At 37.0% G+C, this 16,342-nt stretch overlaps 1 protein-coding gene across 2 annotated transcripts in view; it reads right to left on the bottom strand.

Moving 5' to 3' along the window:
• Nucleotides 1-971: 971 nt before the first annotated feature.
• fam49bb (family with sequence similarity 49 member Bb) overlaps nucleotides 972-16,342 on the bottom strand; it is a 51,236-nt gene continuing 35,865 nt past the window's right edge. For both annotated transcript variants that reach the window (XM_066646801.1, XM_066646802.1), the window contains exons 3-12: nucleotides 15,676-15,758; nucleotides 14,133-14,254; nucleotides 12,968-13,073; nucleotides 8,654-8,793; nucleotides 5,670-5,747; nucleotides 4,382-4,498; nucleotides 4,184-4,263; nucleotides 3,879-4,005; nucleotides 2,323-2,393; nucleotides 972-1,751 (exon numbers count right to left, since the gene is read on the bottom strand). In XM_066646801.1, coding sequence (XP_066502898.1) covers nucleotides 1,688-1,751; nucleotides 2,323-2,393; nucleotides 3,879-4,005; nucleotides 4,184-4,263; nucleotides 4,382-4,498; nucleotides 5,670-5,747; nucleotides 8,654-8,793; nucleotides 12,968-13,073; nucleotides 14,133-14,254; nucleotides 15,676-15,748 — 978 coding nt within the window. In that variant the 5' untranslated portion in view covers nucleotides 15,749-15,758 and the 3' untranslated portion in view covers nucleotides 972-1,687. The remainder of the gene's footprint in view (nucleotides 1,752-2,322; nucleotides 2,394-3,878; nucleotides 4,006-4,183; nucleotides 4,264-4,381; nucleotides 4,499-5,669; nucleotides 5,748-8,653; nucleotides 8,794-12,967; nucleotides 13,074-14,132; nucleotides 14,255-15,675; nucleotides 15,759-16,342) is intronic.

Genomic DNA, 16,342 nt, shown 5'->3' with positions numbered 1-16,342 from the left:
GTTGGCACAATATTAAGAGAGAGGAACACAAGATAACAGGATAAATTAATATTGAGATCTCTAAATCCTTAACATGCCTTAGTACACTAGTGTTCCATGAATCCTGCATCTCAAATCTGAAATTTAGACATGCTCCAGATTTTGGATATAATGTGTGGGTGCAGGAGAAAAGGAAACCTTGCAAAGTTGTTGGAAAAAGGCCATTTAAGGCTTTATAAGAAGGAAGCAGCCCTTGCAGCAAGAGTGAGATGCAGCTGGTTGTCAGTGGAGTGAGCAGAGAAGTGCACTAAATGTAGACATCTTTATTTATGCCCGTTAGGCACAGGAGCCCTGTGTGTGCACTATTAGCATCTGGCTCAGTCAAGCAAGACAGTTTTTTGTGGTTTGGAAAAAAAAAAATCTCAACCATGTCTCATATGAGATGTACAGTAACATTCCGGTGTGTATATCACACATTTTTCAATTTTGTATTTCAGTTTACTTGTTTTAGGGCTTTACATAGTAGTTTGTTGATGTGCACTTTGTGTGTACATTTGAATCAATTCATATTAATGATTGACTTTATTCCGTGTGCAAAGAAATAGGATCACAAATTGACCAAATTCGTTTTTTAGTACAGAGTTTATATGTGCAGTATTACACAAATAATTATCATAAGATGGAATCAGTACTTTATAAGGTTATGTGCTGCAGTAACAAACATGAACACGTACTTTTCCTACGCTCCAAACACTGGGTGCATTGGAGTGAATGGAAAGGTCTAATGATTTTAAAGAGGATTAGAAGTGATCTAACAGAACGTGTAGAAAATCAACCGATCAAGTTTCCATTTACTCTCAATTATAATTAGCAAAGCTAACACCAGTAACCTTCATGTTAACACAAGTTTAGTTGTTCCAAGAACACAATAAAGATACCCGAAGCAAAACAAAATTTACAAAAATGAAAGCATTTTTATTAATTTTTCCCAAACATCACATTGCATGTTTATACAACAAAACCTCATTTAATAATTCACTTATCATTTTTGAAATTAGTTTTCAAAAAATGGAAAAACAAAATCACAACTATGAAAAAACCACATAAATCAAGACCTATAAAAAATATAAAACTCGAACAGTACTATCATTTGATAATCTCCATTTTAACAAGTACCATCTGAATAGCAAAACTTAATTTAAACTCACTTATTCTTGAATTTACACACAACCAAGCAGACAAACAAATTTCAAACATTAGTTTTTCTTAAATATAGGAAAAAGATTATGTCATGCAGACGACATAATATTAAATATAAATTCAAACAAACAAAATAATATATATATATATATATTTATATATATATTTATTTTTTTCTGTCAATATATATTTCTGTTTTTTAAAGTTTCAAGTCAAAAACACCCTCCCTCCCTTTTTTAAGGGTAACAAGCAAAATTAAAATAATAACCACAAAAATAACCTACATTTTTTTAATATACTACACTGTAGCTGCCATCAGGGGCATGGCCATATTTTGAAAGTGTTAAAATTAGGATTTTACCAAAAAGATTTTGGCACAAAAAAAAAAGACCCAAGCCTGATTTGTACAGGTTTAAAAGCAAAACATTCTGTGCATTGCCGTCATTCGGGAGGGAGTGTGTGCCCTGAACACTTGCACAAGGCCAGTGGTGTATTATCCCAGAGATTCTTACTGCAGCATGCTTTTAATTGTCTTAGCAGTTGACTCATCATTCAGATGCTTTGTCGTATACCTGCACAGAAAATCACATTTTTATATTCTAATTTCCAACTGCATTGATTGCACACAGGCACAAAAACAAAAACAAGAAACGGCTCTAATTTCCTTCATGTCTGTATCTATACCGCTATAGTTTGGAACTTGTTCTATACAGTGTCCACTATGGCATCCTTCAGATTATAAGATCAAGCCGTACATGCAGTAATCACCTTTTAAATCTGTGATGATTCTGCTCAAATAGTGAGGAATGTATCAGTTGCATTTAAGCATTAACTTATACGTATGGGCTCTGTTTTTGTGCTTATTTCAGGTTCCGATGCTGAATAGATGCTGGATGGACTAAGACTTTAAAACCTTCAGTTCTGTAATTTACTACAACAGATCGGTAGGTTACTTACTTAGATACCTACTTATCGCCCAGGTATATTTGTACTTATATTCAAGTTGTTAGTTTCTTTGGTATAGTTACATTTATTTAGCTATGGCTTTAGGCTCTACACAACAAAGAGAAACCAGTGCTCACTCAGTATATTTTGCACCATTAAGTTAGTTCCAGTGTATATGATGTTTCCCTTGATCATTACCTGAGTGCATTAAGTAGTCCTTCCACACTTTCTGGAGGCTGATCTCTAAGAACTTTAATGCATCCTTTCATCTGTTCACAATGAGAGTACAGAAAAGAAAAACACAATGTGTCCTGTGCTTATATTCTGTTCCATATTTTTCAGTATGTTAAACTCAACAAATACAAAAGATTCCAAAAAAATGGGCAGACAAAAAGTTCAATTTAAAGTCTGTTAGTTTAACATTTATCTGTTCGATTTGCCAAACGTTTCAGGCTAAATCTGAAAATGCAAAATGAATTGTAAAACTTTTGTTAATTTAAAGAAATATATGGGTTTTCATTTGTTTTTGCAGTTTTCTTTATTTTCATGTCTGCTTCTCACAATCTGAGTTTCAGGAGAAATTTACAATGTTTGTGTCTTGTAATGAAAGTGGCATCCAATTAATGTCTGATACGTCTTTTCTGCAGCCTATAACCAGCAGCATTACTGTTGTAATTCTCCCATCACAAACCGGCTCGCGTGTGTTCCCAGCAGATAGAACCAAATTATTACCATCTCCAAATGTCATAAATGATTGAAATGATGACTGTCTCGTGCTGCAGAGAACTGGTAAAGTGATGAAGGACCGGCCCCACTCTCAAGACCACACTGGGTCTGTAGTACATGTTGTACCTTTGCAAGTAAGCACTTAACTTTCCACTAAACAGCAATTAAAAGTCTTCAAACTCATCGGGGTCCACATCGGACACAAACGCACAGAGCTGCAGTGTCAATATTTATATGGACCTGGAGGGAGGGAGGGCAGGGGTCATATGATCCTTCGATCATGTGACTGATCTGTGAAATAGTAGTCTATAGTATTTTAATAGATCTTAATCCATTAAAACCTTTATGATTTAATCTACATTAATAACAAAAAATGCAAATATTCGATAAATATTCTTTTTAGTTTTCTTCACCAAGACTCGCAGTGTAACTGACCAATCACAGACAGGCATCATGTTCTCCACAAGTCTGTTGGTGTGGTCATTACAAAATACAAAAATGGGGGGAAAAAATGAAAATCAATTAAAGGATTATTATTATTTTTTCATTTTCCTGAAAGTTAGATTGTGAAGAGCAGATAGAAAGAGCTAGAAAACTGAAACAAGAATGAAATCCCATTTAGTTTTTACTATACCAAATGAGAATGAACTAATTTAGTTTTACACCCAATTTTCTATTTTTGGATTTAACTTCAAACTGAACTGATAAATATTAAATGCACCTAGATCATAACTTAGTTTGTTCCCTGTAAAAATACTGGAAAATTCCCATATCAACATAAACATGTAATTTTTCAACATCTTGTATACAACAGATTCTAACAGATTTGTGCTTTGTGATAATTTTATATTTCAAATATATTTAGCAATTTTATGAAAAAATATAAAACATATACACAGATAAAACATTCTTCTTAAGTGTCAAATAGTTCCTAAATATGTTGTTGGCCTCTGTTCCAATGTGGGATTTAGGATAATGTTTCATTACATTTAAAAACAAAACAAAACAAACAAAAAAACCCCACTCACGTCTATTTTGGAGGACTTGGCGAAAGCACCAACAGGATGAACATAGTCATAGAGGATGATGACCCCCACCATAACCCGAAGACAAAAGGACACTGTTGCGTCACTGCTGAAACGGCTACGGTACTCACTTAAGCGTACCGCAGCAAGAGAAACACAAAGTACACTTAGGAAGGAAGAAGACATTGTGGCACTGCAGCATTCGCTTTTAATTTTTTTTCTACTCTGGGATACTTTTATTAATATTCTTCGTTAATATGTTAAGAAATGTTCTAATTACAATAAGAAAGTGTTGAGTAGAGACTTACGGTGTCTCCAGCATGACTTTGCAAATGCTTGCCATGGTGCTTAAGACATCTGTTGTATTCTCAATAGGCAAGTTCTTGTTCTGTACAGAGAAAGACTCAGCGTTATTTGAGCAAGGCCCAGCATCATCATATGACATTACTGACCAAAGGATCCTGTGTTACAAACCAGTATTTATTTCTCTGAAGAGACTGACATACCTCGGATACAAACTTCGTTGTGCCATCACTCAGCGTTTTCAGCATGGGTGTAGCATCAGCATAAAACAGGGATATTCTATTGGCCAGCTCATTGTTGACCTCATTTTCTCCCTCTGCCTGTGAACAGAAGAAAAGGAGATGTCTTTTTTGGATGGATTTTTACTGAAAAAGGGGGAAAAATTCAACACAAGAAAGAGAGAAATGGGTAATAAAGCTCTGGCAGCACAAAAAAAGAGATACAAACAGTGCATATGAGAGCACTATGCAATATAGTGATGTAGATGTTGGTGAAGATTGATAACTGCTGACAATGTTTTTCTAAATAATGTTAAATAATATGTAAATGTAATGGTTATTGCTTTTTCAATATGAATACAACATACACATGCTCTGATAAAAATAAAATATTTCCATCTTGTTTCATTCACAACAGACCGTTTGAGTAATTACTCCCAATCTTAAACTTGATTAATGTTCTGAGCTTTAAAAATCCAGTCTGTGTTAAATGCACCATGACAAAAGCTGGGCTGTCCACAGCTATTCATATCAAAACCATAAAAGCTGAGCCAAAAAAATTGTTTTCGCTCTTTACGCAAAATTTGTCTGATTTCATAAATGAGTGAATTCATCACACAGTAGATTAAATACACCTGCACTTTGCGGTAGGCCCAAGTCTAAAAACATGTGCCCAAATTAAACGCTGCCTTATTTTAGTGCCAATACCTGCTGGACTGAGGGCCCAGGGCTTTAAGGCAGCTGCCACGACTGAGGGGTTACTGGGTTCAAAAGGGAAGAATAAAAGGGGAAATACCAGCCTTACTTCACTGGGCTCAGTATCTGGGCAGTGAAGAGTCCCTAAGGGGTGAATATCAGGCAGGTCTCAGTTCAGATTTTAGGTTTTCCTGAGAGAGCTGTCCGTCTCAAGAGACACTGTGTGGAGCTGACCACGGTTCAGGTGCTGGAGTTTGTGTCGGTGCACCTCAATGCACTTCAGCAAAAACACCACGAACTCACTTACACTCCCTTTGGGGTGTCTTTCCTGTTTGGGTCTCAGTGGTCTCCAGAGGTTGATTCTGTGTGTGTTTATATATATATATATATATGTGTGTGAGCTCGCGGAAGATAACATTGGATGTATACCTTCAGTTGCTCAAATTCAGTTGGATAAAAATGGAAATAAATGGTGTGTGTGTTGTGAGTGGTGCAGAATGTAAAAACTGCAAAACAGGTAAAAGACTTAAGGTTTAACACATAACTGAAAAAGCTGGAAATGTACACAGACACTCACAGGGACGTTATTAATCCTCATACGGTTCAGCGTTCTTCTGTAGTAACTGAAGTCATTCTGGATGGCGGGATTAGTCATCTGAGAATAAAAGAGAACACAGAAATCAAAGATGAATTCAAGACACTAACTGGCCTCTGTGTGTGTGTGTATGTGTGTGTGTGTGTGTATGTGTGTGTGTTTGTGAAGGTTCTGTGCCACTAGACTGCCTGTTTTTAAAACTGAATCAGTTGCAGTGCATGTTTTTAGTTGACAGGAGCGTTTGACAAATGTAGAATAAACATAGCTTAAGGCAGCCTGAAATATAAAGGATAGTGATAGGATTAGCCAGTCTTTTGCTTAAATGGATTTTGGTTTCCTCAAATCGCCAAAACAGCCCATTTCTTGTCAGCTCTTGGCTTGTCTGGATCTATTTGCTCCCATTGGCACAGTTCCTCTAAGCGGAAGCTAAGTGCAGTAGACACACTGTCTGTGACAGGAGGGTAACCAGTGAAGGGACAGGGCTTAATGAGAGGTACACTTGTTTCAAGAAGGAGTGTTTTCACGGTCAATCAGAAGAGGGTAGATCTGCATGTTTGCATGAGGGGTCAACGGTCAGACACAAAAAGTGACATCTTCAGGCTTCATGGATAGGGAGCTCAACTCATTCAACAATTCATATTATTAAGGGTAATGTTTGGACAGGCAGTCAAACCTTATACCTCACATCTTTTCTCTACATAAAAAACAACAACAAATTCAAACACCGTACTGTAGAAAAATCTTTTTTGCAAATGGTTTACAAAAATTGGTCAGCAGTATGTGTGTTTTTCCCAGTACAAATACTACAAGACATTATGTAAATTTATTGTAAGCACAGTAAAAAGCAACAATAATTTTCTGTTAAAACATCAATGACCGTCTTATCTCGTGAGAATACCAAACATTTTTGTTCCAGACTTCGTTTAGACACATTTACTTATTGTACGGATTTTTTCATTTGAGCAACTGATTATTTAAATTTAGTACTAAATGATATCTACAGTTAACACTCAGCTACCACAAGGACAGAGCTGTAAATGGCTTGAAGACCATTGTGATGCTCCACTCACATTTAACAGGGAAAAAAGAGCCTTTGTCTTTGCTACCCTGGGCTTGGCACTGCAGAAACTGCACTGTGTAACTTTTGGAGGAGGGTAGGAAAAATGAACAAAAACAGAGATATGTGTTTTTGTTTGGAGAGTGACCAATTTTACCCTTAAGAATGTCAACCCAACTTACATCATCTGAAGAACAGCAAATTGCTAATATAAAGGTTGCAAATTGTGATGTAATTTAACCAAAGCAGAAGTCCAAAATGCTTCTTAAATACTTAAGCAACTGAATCGTGAGGAAATGTGGGATGGTTGCATAAATACCCCAGAATTTGAATGGAAATGTCACAAGGTCCTTTCATATACTTTGAAAATATCACTGGAGGAACATTTTGTAACATTGCATTTTTAGAGTCTATTACCATTCTCCAAACATGCCTTTGGGAGGAGCAAACCTTTCTTAACCTCAGTCCATGGCAACATCTTTGCCAAGTTACGAGGGCCGCAGTGAGCTGCACTGTAGCCATGGCAGGATAAATTAGGTCACAGTACCGAGCATGGTGAAGGGAGGAGGCACGGATGGATGGAGGCTGGCATGCCACCTTGCACCCCCTACCTGCCTGCTTTTAGCACCCCCATTTGGGGGGCTTTCTAATTGGGCCAACCAACCCATCCCACTGCCGCAGGGTGTAGAAGTGCATGCCTCTCTGGGTCTGTGTGTGTGTGTGTGTGTGTGTTCTTCAAGGGGAGGGGGGAGTGAAAAAGAGAGGGAAGGAAGATGGAAGAAGGCGACAAATTTGGCTCTGGGACAAACAAGGGCTGGAGTTAGACTGAAGTGCATTTGATCACTTGTGACAGATATGAGGTCGCTACCCTCGCCACATTAGGTGGGATACTAGCCAGCCTTTTAATTTTGGTTCACTGTCTGAAACACAGACAAGCCGCTGAGTGAAGTAGGGCTCTTTAGATAAACTAACTGACATGACTCACTATACCGATAAAGGGCAGTGGGAGATGTACAGTAACTCAACATGATGGGGCCTTTACTGAGGAAAGGAGGAGATAGTGTGAAATTGGAACATGTCTGTCTCATAATATTAGGTTTTAGGAAAAGCGTAGGTGTTGCCAAAAACAGGAGGAGGGTGAGAACAAAAGGGGAATAGACACATTTCTTGTTTGTTACTTTAATCCAACAGTAAACCTTGGGGTAGCGGGCAGGGAGACAGCCACAAACAAACGATTTTCTCATTAACAGAGTGCTAATCATATTAGCCTGCAATTACCAGGAATAAGAATTACTGAGAATTAGAAGCTTTTTAATTCGCAATATCCTGGTCACTCAGAGCACTTCGGCGTGGGGGGAAAAAATGTGGGGAAAGGTTCTTATGCTTTATAATACATAACCCCGCACAAAAAAAGGCAAATAAACAATGAAAACTTGGAAGGCTTTGCCTTAATAACATCATACTGTATTGTCCCAACAGGGTTTAATTTTAACCGAAATAAATAATAATACAAAAAAAATATATATCAGATAGTTATGACCATTTTACATTTACATTTATGCATTTGGCAGACCATTTGAACCAGTACTGGTGACACAGCCACTAGTCTGTAAATACCAAAGACTGTTTAATGTTGACTAAGCAAGCCAAGGAAAAAAATAAAATAAAATAAAATACACTAGCACCAAACAACATGCAAATTCAAACCTGTCTGTGCTATACTTCAAAGATCTGAAAGTCCTTATAATTTACTGCACACAATTATAGACTTTCCAAGCACTCCAGTATACCATCAATAGCACCCCAATATTATGACAGACCAAGAGATTTAGTCATCTCTCATTTTGGTAAACATCAATACCACTAATGTTCAGTCTAACCACAATGTGTATAGTATGTAGAGTCTCACCTTGAGCTCGTCAAAGCGGAGTGTGAAGTGCAGGATTTCTGCAAACTGCTTGGCAAGGGCCTGCTCTCGTTCTAGATGCTGTGTGGGGTCGCTGTACGTTTCGTTGGTCAGTGCCCTCAAAAGGCTGTGCAGTGCTGCTTCTGCAGGAGCAAATATCAACCAGAGTGTTATAAAACACAGATTTCATTATAAATGCTAAGTTTTTTCAAATATGTGAATTTAACGTCATGCTTTCAGATGCTGTATGAGTGTAGCTACTGGTTAGCTATATTAGCATCATCTCCAATACAAAAATAATAAATCAGACATCAAACATGCCTTAGATGATCAACTATGCAAAATAGGAAACTTGTGTACATTACATATTTGGTCAGACTCTCAAATAATGTGCCAATATTTAGCATACATTCCCAGTAGGGGTGTGATCATAAACAATACATAAACCAAATTAATTTTCTATCATATCGGGAGTTACCAATAAAGCAACTGTGGTCTGATGCAGATGTGCTTTAACATTTATGTATGTATATATAATACATGTATGTATGTATTATTTATGTATCTGCCAATGGAAATATTGATTCAGTTGAAAACATTTACAAAATTGAGAAATGTGCGGAAATTAAAAGTACAATCAGCAAGTGCCACCTGAACATTCTGCTCTTCTGGAGTTTAATAAACTGTTAACCAAAATTGGTGATAAATCAGTGCAGTAAAGAAGAGTAAGACGTAATGCATAGATTCACAGGTGTTACACAAAGGTAAGCAAACAGTGATGTAATCTGGCATCATCTACTATCTTCTGTGTCTAGATGATCAGACACAAACTCCCTCCCTCCCTCTACACGTGCATGTCTTATGTAAGCTTTTCTTCATGAGCTACCTCAAAGTTTAGAACAAACTGGTTACACTAGTGCTCTGAAGCCCTGAAGAAAGTGAGCAAAACACACACAAGCTGAGCTTAACCTACATTACTAGTCCTTACTCTCTCTCTCTGTTTCTCCATGGGGTAAATGTGCAGCATGCTAGAGCAATTAGATTACGTAACATGAATCTGCTCAATTTACTGTACTTTATGAAAGTCAGGGCTGGCTGCTTTGCCCTAACTTCGGTATAATTATTAGTCCTGACTGACCACTAGAACATACAATTGGCCACAGATCACTTTAATTTTTAGATTTTTGCCTTTAAGGGATAAAGTGTCATTTGATGCTGATCAACTTGGAAACAACAAATGGGGGGAAAAAAAACAAAACAAAAAAAAACAACAACATTATATATATATATATATATATATATATATATATTTATTACTGCATTTACTTACTATTAAATCACCTACAGCTAATACATACAGAGAAAAAAAAAAGCAGAAGAAACTGTGAGAGAGAGATGGAGACACAGACAGGACCGAGTGATCCGAGTAGAAGCAGTATGGTCGGTAAATTGAGCAGATTTGCTGTACAGTAATGACCTCCATCTGCCATGGTCAGCTGGGCAAAGGGAAGGAGCTGATTAAAAATGGCGCCAAAGTGCACTTTTCCATCGCAATAGAAACGGAGCAGAGGGGTGACTCTTTAGGGCCAAGATTGGGGAGGACATGAGTTGATGTCACTTCACATCAAATCAAACCAGACTGGCAGAACTGAATGACAACACGTAGACAACGCTGAAACCAAAATAGGATGAACAGAGGGAGAACAGTGTCCCATCGCTATGACTGAAAACCAGCAGGGGTGAAAATGCAATTGCATAAATTTTTTGATGATAATAAGAACAAATACATGAAAATACATCTGAAAATATTTGGAGAATCTTTCACACTGTGCTTGATGACTTTACTTTTTAGGAATGGGGCAATGTTCTCATTGTATCTTTATTTCTTTTGGAATAAACTACGATCGCCTGCAGTGGTTACACCATTGGTTGATATTGGGGGTATTTTTCTTGTAGTTATTGTATGGCTCTCATTGGATTTGTAAAGAAAGGGTTGACTGGGTGTGGTCTGCTGGGATTGATATCTTCATGCTGACATAGAATACTTTGTTATGGAACACTTTATGGAATGTTTTGGCCCAGTTCTTAGAGGAGTATATCTTGACAGTATGGATAGTCACCCACTTAGGCGTTTGTTCCGGTTCTAGTTTTGGTGTTCAGTTAGATCTGATATTTCCATTTTGGTAGATAGTGGCGTCTAAATGGGGCCGTAAAAATTTTAAACAAAAATGAGAGGTGGAAACTTTACCTTGTACCTCCAGACAGTGAGATTTTGTGATACTCTGTTCTCCCCATATAAAAACGCATGCAAACACAAGCGGAAAAAAATTAAAATGCAAACCAAGTTCAACCACATTTAAAGTGGTTTTAAAATTGTGAACAAAGAAGAAAAATAATTCTTTGATATTTGTGAAACGTTCTAGTTGCTGTGACACCGTCAATCAGTCTTTTGTTTATTACTATTTTTATTGTTGCTATGTCCACACCAGATAGACAACTTGAGTCTACACTGAAGCAAAATTCCAGATCAGCATTTCTCATTGAAAAATGAGATCAGAGATTATTATATTATGCCAGATTTGGTAAAATAATGACACTTTCTATAAAACAGAAATTATAATTAGCTGAAAATTTTATAACAGGGGTTCATCTGCCAGTGTGTAAATAGATGAGAAAAACCGCTGCATGGTTAAATTCAGTAATTCATCTGATAAACATATAATCCTAGTGCTAACATATACACGCTGTATTCAAAGTCTGTAAGATCACGCTTGTTAGTGTCTATAGAGTAATAAAGGTTGAAGGAATATGTTCCCTCAACGATAAAGTTGACAGATTTCAGTTTGCAACTATGATTAAGCATTTTACTATTTACACATCTGAACTTTTTAAGATTCATTATTGCATAATAATTTGCAGAAACACCTAGTAATTCTCTCAAAAAATATATTTTAGCAACAAAATCCTTGCAACTCCAAAAGAGTGACTTTACAAGTGAAGGGAAATAATTCTTTACTTTCAATTCAGGTCAAAAATAATTTTGGATCAATCATGTTAGTCCAGTGGTCATGACATTCTGAGACAATGTAAAGGCCAGCTGGTGTTTTCATATTATATTATTATGTCCTAAAAAAGTTTTTTCCAACGGCAACGATATAAAAGTCACACATTTCATTTTTATTTATTTTTATTGCCAACGACAAATTCCTTATTTAAAAATACCAAATGAAATAAACAAACACAGAAATAAAACCGGTATCTGTACTTATTGAAACAAACCCTAATTAAAACACCGGCTGGCACAGACAGGGTTGCAGTCTGACCTAATGGCTACAGGCAGGAGGGGGAATTACTGGCGAGGATGAGCTTAGTGCAGGACGTAAAAACAGAGAGCTGGTTTAATGCGGTGAGGCAGAAAGAGCGGGAGAGCATTGACCTACTTCACTGCGTTACGTAACACTGGTTCTTCATCCACTACATACACTGAGGCTGTGGCTGGGATTAAGAGGTCAAGGTCAGGAGGGATTTAGAGCAAGACTAGACCTCTGACTACTTCTGTCTCAGGCTCTCTGCTCCATTTCTACTGGAGGCCATCTAGCCTCCAACAATAATGATGCTCAACCAGTAGTAAAGGGTCATGATACTGCTTATGGCTGCTCTGTCTTTTTCTCCATTCTTTCTAGGTCACTAAAAATCATTATGGTCTATTAACCCTTAAAAATAATATTTGTCAGTGTAAAAAATAGCTAATTCTGTCAAAATTCCATATAATCATTTTGGAATCCATATCATATTTGTGTTCAGAAGTACACATAAGAAGAAAGTAAGTTATTTTATAATAACGGGAATTTAGTTTAAAGTTATTTTTGTGAATACTGATAACAAATGTCAGTGGAATGTAAAATTATTTAAAAAGAATATAGGTAAGAATAACAGGTAGCCTGAGAATTTGGAGAATTTATGAGAATGCACATGTTTGTGTTCAGTAGCTGTGTGGCTGTGTGTGCAGATCTTAGCAGCTGTAGAGCAGAGAATCTCCTGAGAGTCCACCTAGGGGTTTGTTTATGTTTGCACACATCGGGTGTGTATGAGCATTTTCCAAAATGTTCACAGTTCAGAAGTGAGTTCAGTGGATAAAAATAAATAACAGAAAAATTCCAGGTGGAGAGAGGTGTGACATGCTGTTCCACAGCTACAACCTCTCAACATCCAAAGCAGTGCAGCGTATTGTTCTGCACACACAGTTCCACTTTCCTAAAATACGGACAGAGTGGTGGTAAATAAAGCCCCATTATTTGAGGTAATGTGAAAAGTTACCTAATCGTTGAGAAAACTCATAAAACTTCTTGAGTCTGCCCACCAGGGGCACCACCGCAGCCCAAGCCTGGTCCTGCAATGCCTCGTCACTGGGGTTCTGGATCGCCTAAACAAACAAACAAAAAATAATCCATTATAATTACACCTTCATAACTGGTCATTAAAAATAAAAGAAAGCATTATGGGACACACTATCTCATGACACAGTTCCAAAGAATGGTTTAAGCAGGGTAATGACTGTTATGCTGTAATTATATAGCTAATAATATATGGATCCTACATCAAAGCACAGCACAAAAATGATACCTTATTATATTTTACAATGACCCCACCTCTTATATTAGGAAAAAACTTCAATTCCAAAATATGGCAAAGAGGCAATATAATGGATGTGATTCTGTGAAATATACTGCAACAGGATTTGTGATCATGCTTTCTAATATACACTTACACATTTCTTAAACATGTAAGTGTTTACATATATTACATATACACTTTAATATTTCTTTATTCCTTGTTATCCCCACATACAGAAATCCCCACAGCAATGTGAGCCTCAGTCACACTGAGATGTGACTAAACAGAAGCATCCAGTTCCAGTGGTGCTCTATAAGCCTGAATAATAACAAAATATTATAATAAAATATAGTGGCTCTATGTTTTTTAAACAGTATGGAAAGGTTTCTTGGTCACAGAGTAACTTAGTCTAAGAAGAGCAGACTAAATTGTAAATTCACCTCTGACTCCTATTAATGGAAACTAGCTGTAAGTGTAAAGTACATGGCTATGTGTAAATGGTGTGTTTGCTGGGGTAGTACTAATACATCATCCATAAACTTCTCCCAGATCTTAAGCGTAGGTACCGTACATGGCCAAAGGTTTGAGGACACTAGAATTTCTTCTGAAATCAAGGGTAAATAATTCAGTTTGCCCCAACACTATTCTTTTAGGAATTCTCTGTTCGTGTTCAGAGACTGGAACATTGTGTAATGCCCTTATAGCGTCATGGATCAATCATGGGAGACTAGCCCCTGTTTAACATTGTGCAAGGTGACCTTAGGCTCAGGTGCAGCTGCTCCAGAGCAGTCCATTTCATTTCCAGCTTTTCTGTGGAGTTTATTCAACGTTCAAGTAGCTGAATTTATTCAATAAATGTGACCAATACCTCTCTTATCTCTTGCCCTGCTCCTTTATAAGCTTGTAATTCATCAAGTATCCTTTGGGCGTCCTGCAGAACCACATCCACCTCATCCCAGGTATCCTTCTCTGCTTCTGTGGGCTGTGCATCTACAAAAATCCAAAATGCTCTTAAAACCAAGCATAGTAAAAAGAAAAATTTATACGAAAAACTGGTGGGCACATTTTAATGAAAGAAAATGATGAAAGTGGCATGGATATAACAGTAATTGACAGAATCCAGTGCTCAACTGTTAGGTACAGTTCAGAGATGGAACACATTTAGACAACCAATAATATGGTCTGTAAAAAAAAAAACAGAGCACTTGGAGGAAGCCTTCACAGATACGGGGAGGACACAAAAACTTCTCATGGACAGTGATCCAAAGCAGAGATTGAACCTGCAATTACTGCATATAATAAACACCTGAAATGTTTAATTGTCAGACATTCTCTGATACCAACCAATATGTGGAATATTAAATAGCTGGTATTGTCGGCCACCCCATATTTCAATGAGACCTAGCTTTAATACACTTGTTTCAGTTCACAAAAAGCTATTTAATTAGGTGGTAGGTGGAATCAGGTGTGTGATAACAGGAAGTGCACTTAACTCTGCAGTGTTCTGGACCTCCAAGAGAGCTGTTTGACACATGTCCTTTAATAAGGCCGTTCTTATTTGTGGAGCTGCAAAGCTAAGTGTGGAATTTTAAACAGTGGAAACTTTGGAAACCGTTTTAAAGACCAACCTCAGACTTGACTTTGAACTTCAGTGGGTTTTAAATAGGCTGAAAGCATTTTAGAAGCACCTCCCAGCTACTTAGCAATCAGATGCTAAAATTATGTCCTGTAAGTGTGGCTGCTGTATGTAGTGAGTTGTGACCAACTGGGTTAAAGGTGAAGATATTGTTTATATCTCCATGATGCAGAGAACTCTGTTTTGTTATTGCTTACAGTCCAGCTTCTCCGTCTTTCTTGATGTCTTATTCACTGCACATATAGGTTCTGTTCTTAGAGGCTGAACTTAGAAGTGACTCCGTACTGCCCTCTTTCTGTGTCCACTAGAGCACACGACTGGTGCTCCAGACAGACACACACAAGGGTGTGGCCTGAGTTAAAAAACATCTAAACTGACCATAGCCCTCTACATATCCCTTCATTTTTTGACTACTTTCTCAACATCCATCATAATCCTGTACCTAAGGCAGACACAAACCTCATCTCAAGTCTGCAGTGAGAGAATAGTGCAGCCTTTAGATTTCAGATGTGAGTGTATATTCCTGTAAGTGTAAACTTAAATGCCCATGACAATGCTCATATGTGTGTCATCACACAATGCACCACCGAACAGACAGTTTTTAATTAATTTATGTGCAAAAATATTTACCAGTACTCCCAGTTTCAATTTGAGAAAGTACTGTGGGTTAAAACTAATCCATTTGGACAAAGAAAATGTCAGTTGAAAGTGCATAGGACAGAATTAGGCATTAGGGGTAAATTTACTGGGTAATTCTATAAAAACAAAGTCTCACTTTCAAAATCAAGGAAGAAATTGGGCTCCTGTTCAAGGTCTGTACATGTCAACACTTTCAGGAGGTTCCCCATGACAAGATACCTGTGGAAAGAGAGAGAGAGATTTAAATACGTTTAAATGATAGGACATGAAGACATTAGACAGGGACCTGTGTATTGTCTCAATCAGGCCTAAAATTTTCACACCTGAGTAGCAAAATTTTAATACAAAACAAAACATTTTTACCAACATAACCTAAACCAGAACATGGAAAACTAACAAACAACATTAAATGGATAAAAAAAAGTATTATATATTCCAATTATGAAAGACAATTACATTTTTTCCCATACAAATTGGGAATGATCTACCTGTTTAAAAATAAACAACAATTTGACCAATGTCCAAAGTTCCAATTTTCAATACACAACAGGCATTCTTGTTCTTGAACATTTTTCTGTATGCATCAAGAACAATATGCACCTAATTCTGCAAACTGTCACTTCTAACAAAAGAAACATAAATAGAAGTTGTGTTGTTCAGGATAAGTTTTTAAGTTTTTTAATCTGGTTAAAATGAACATATCTTCTGCTGACCTCCATACAGTGGAAGAAAACAGGTAACTCCAAATCAGCAAGTGTTTAAAGTGGTAAAATTAAGAAGGAAGAATAATAAAAAAAAAAAGC

This window comes from Hoplias malabaricus, chromosome 1, assembly GCF_029633855.1.
Source record: "Hoplias malabaricus isolate fHopMal1 chromosome 1, fHopMal1.hap1, whole genome shotgun sequence".
Lineage (NCBI taxonomy): Eukaryota > Metazoa > Chordata > Actinopteri > Characiformes > Erythrinidae > Hoplias > Hoplias malabaricus.
The sequence above is the reverse complement of the archived record's forward strand: the minus strand, read 5'-3'. Positions and strand labels throughout refer to the sequence as shown.